The sequence below is a fragment of the Tupaia chinensis genome, unplaced genomic scaffold (assembly GCF_000334495.1).
Source record: "Tupaia chinensis unplaced genomic scaffold, TupChi_1.0 Scaffold000201_1, whole genome shotgun sequence".
Lineage (NCBI taxonomy): Eukaryota > Metazoa > Chordata > Mammalia > Scandentia > Tupaiidae > Tupaia > Tupaia belangeri.
The window spans coordinates 2,579,781-2,581,606 of NW_006159676.1; the positions used below are offsets into that span (position 1 = coordinate 2,579,781).

The 1,826-nt window shown below is 54.4% G+C and overlaps 1 protein-coding gene across 1 annotated transcript in view; it reads right to left on the reverse strand.

Moving 5' to 3' along the window:
- Positions 1 to 1,519: 1,519 nt before the first annotated feature.
- MAP1S (microtubule associated protein 1S) overlaps positions 1,520 to 1,826 on the reverse strand; it is a gene marked incomplete at its 5' end in the record, with an annotated part of 32,908 nt that continues 32,601 nt past the window's right edge. Inside the window, 1 exon segment of the mRNA XM_027771280.1 lies at positions 1,520 to 1,576. Coding sequence (XP_027627081.1) covers positions 1,520 to 1,576 — 57 coding nt within the window.

Below are 1,826 nucleotides of genomic sequence, written 5' to 3' on the forward strand. Positions count from 1 at the left end.
AAAAAAAAAAAAAAAGAATAATTTATTTATTTAATTCCATTTGTTATTATTTAAAAGTAATTATTTAATTTTATTTATTTATTCATTCACTCATTATAATTTGATCAGAGAGAGACAAAGGGAATGTGAGAAAGCAAGCTGCCAGGTTGGGGACTCGAACTGCCGCCAGCCATGCGGGAATCCAGCGCCTTTAACTGCCATGCCACCTGCCGGCCCCAGCTTGCTGTGTTCTTGATGGTCCTGGGAGCTGCAGACTTAGCAAGCAGCACCCTTTCACACTCCCTTCCTTTCCCTCCCTCCCTGCTTAGCTGTGACCCTATTTAAGGAGCACTAATATCGTAATTAATAGTATAATGACCACCACTGCAATTAAAGCCCTCCTCACCTCCCACGATCTCCTCTGATCTTCCCAGAGGGATTCAGCCCATCTCCCAGGACAAGCCATGGCACGGGGCAGGGTGGGAGGTGGGCAAAGCCACACGCAGACAGAGGTAGGTTCATGCCCCGGGGGGTGTCTGACTCCCAGTTCAGCATCCACTCCTGTGCCCATGACTGGGGCTGGGATGGAGCTGCAGGAGACAGAGGGACAGACTGGCGTGGTCACTCCCACCTCCTCCTTCTCCTGTCCTGGAATCCACCCAGGAAGCAGCTCACCTCTGATGGTATGTGGGTCAGGGTGTGCCCCACGGTGGCCCCACGGGTGAGGCCAGGAGGGCTGAACCCCCTGTTCTAACGACTTGATCATCTGATTTTCTGGCAGGGGCCTCCTTTAATCCTGGACCTTCCAGTAATTCCACAAAGGGACCATCAGCCCATTTTACGGCACTGTCAACCGAGGCTCAGCGAGGCACATGGGGGGACCCCAAAGCCACTGCTCTCTTGTAACCCCCAAACCATTGGCATCTTATTCAAAATACCTGAATTGCCATGTAGCAGAAGGCGGGGTGGCTAGGTTGCTAATCTGTAGGAAGCAGGGTTCGAAGCCTGCCCCCCCCAAAAAAAATAACCCTCGATTTTTGAAAGACAAAACGGAGGCTCAGGAAAGCATCACCTGCCCAAGGTCACCGGTGAAGCGGGTCCATGTTTGCTGCCTCCTGGTCCCCAATGCAGCTGGAGCAGGTGACTTGGGGGAGCTGAGACAGATGGAGGGGCTGCCCACCCCCCATCCCTCCTCCACATCCCACTTAGCACCGAGCCTCCTGGCAAGATCTTAATTTACCTCGATTTATTTTCATCTCTGGGAGCAGATGCTCACCGCCCCCCTCCCCAAACCCCGTTAAGAGAAGGACCCTCCCCCGAAATCCAGGCTCTTAGTCCTTCCAGGCCTGATCTGACCAGTCCTTGCCAGGCAGGAGACCCACAGTGACCTCCTCCCCATATTCCAATCTTGGGGTACCTACAAAAGATGTTAGTGAAATGCTCCCCCCTTTGATCCTTGATGTGGGGGCTGGGATGGGACAGTATAGAAAAAAGGCTGGGGGTCCCCCATCTCCTCCAGCTTCCAGGCCTGGATAGGGGTTCACAGCAAAAGAAAAGGAATGTGGGTGCCCTCAACGGGGTCCGGGGATGGGGGTGTCTGCAGGCCAGAGGTGGGAAGAGGGAAACTGGGGCTCCACCTTTGGCTCCCACCGTGCCAGGCTGGGAGGGGTGCAGCGCCCTCATTTTACAGCTTCAGAACCCAGACCCAGATGCAGGCTTAGAATAAAGAGATTTGGGGAGGGGTCTCGCGTCGTGACCGCCTCTCTGCACGCTCCGTTCCTAGGCCAGGAGACGGGAGACTTGGAGAGGGGGGCTGTCCCCATCTCCTCCCGTAGACCCCCCCGAAT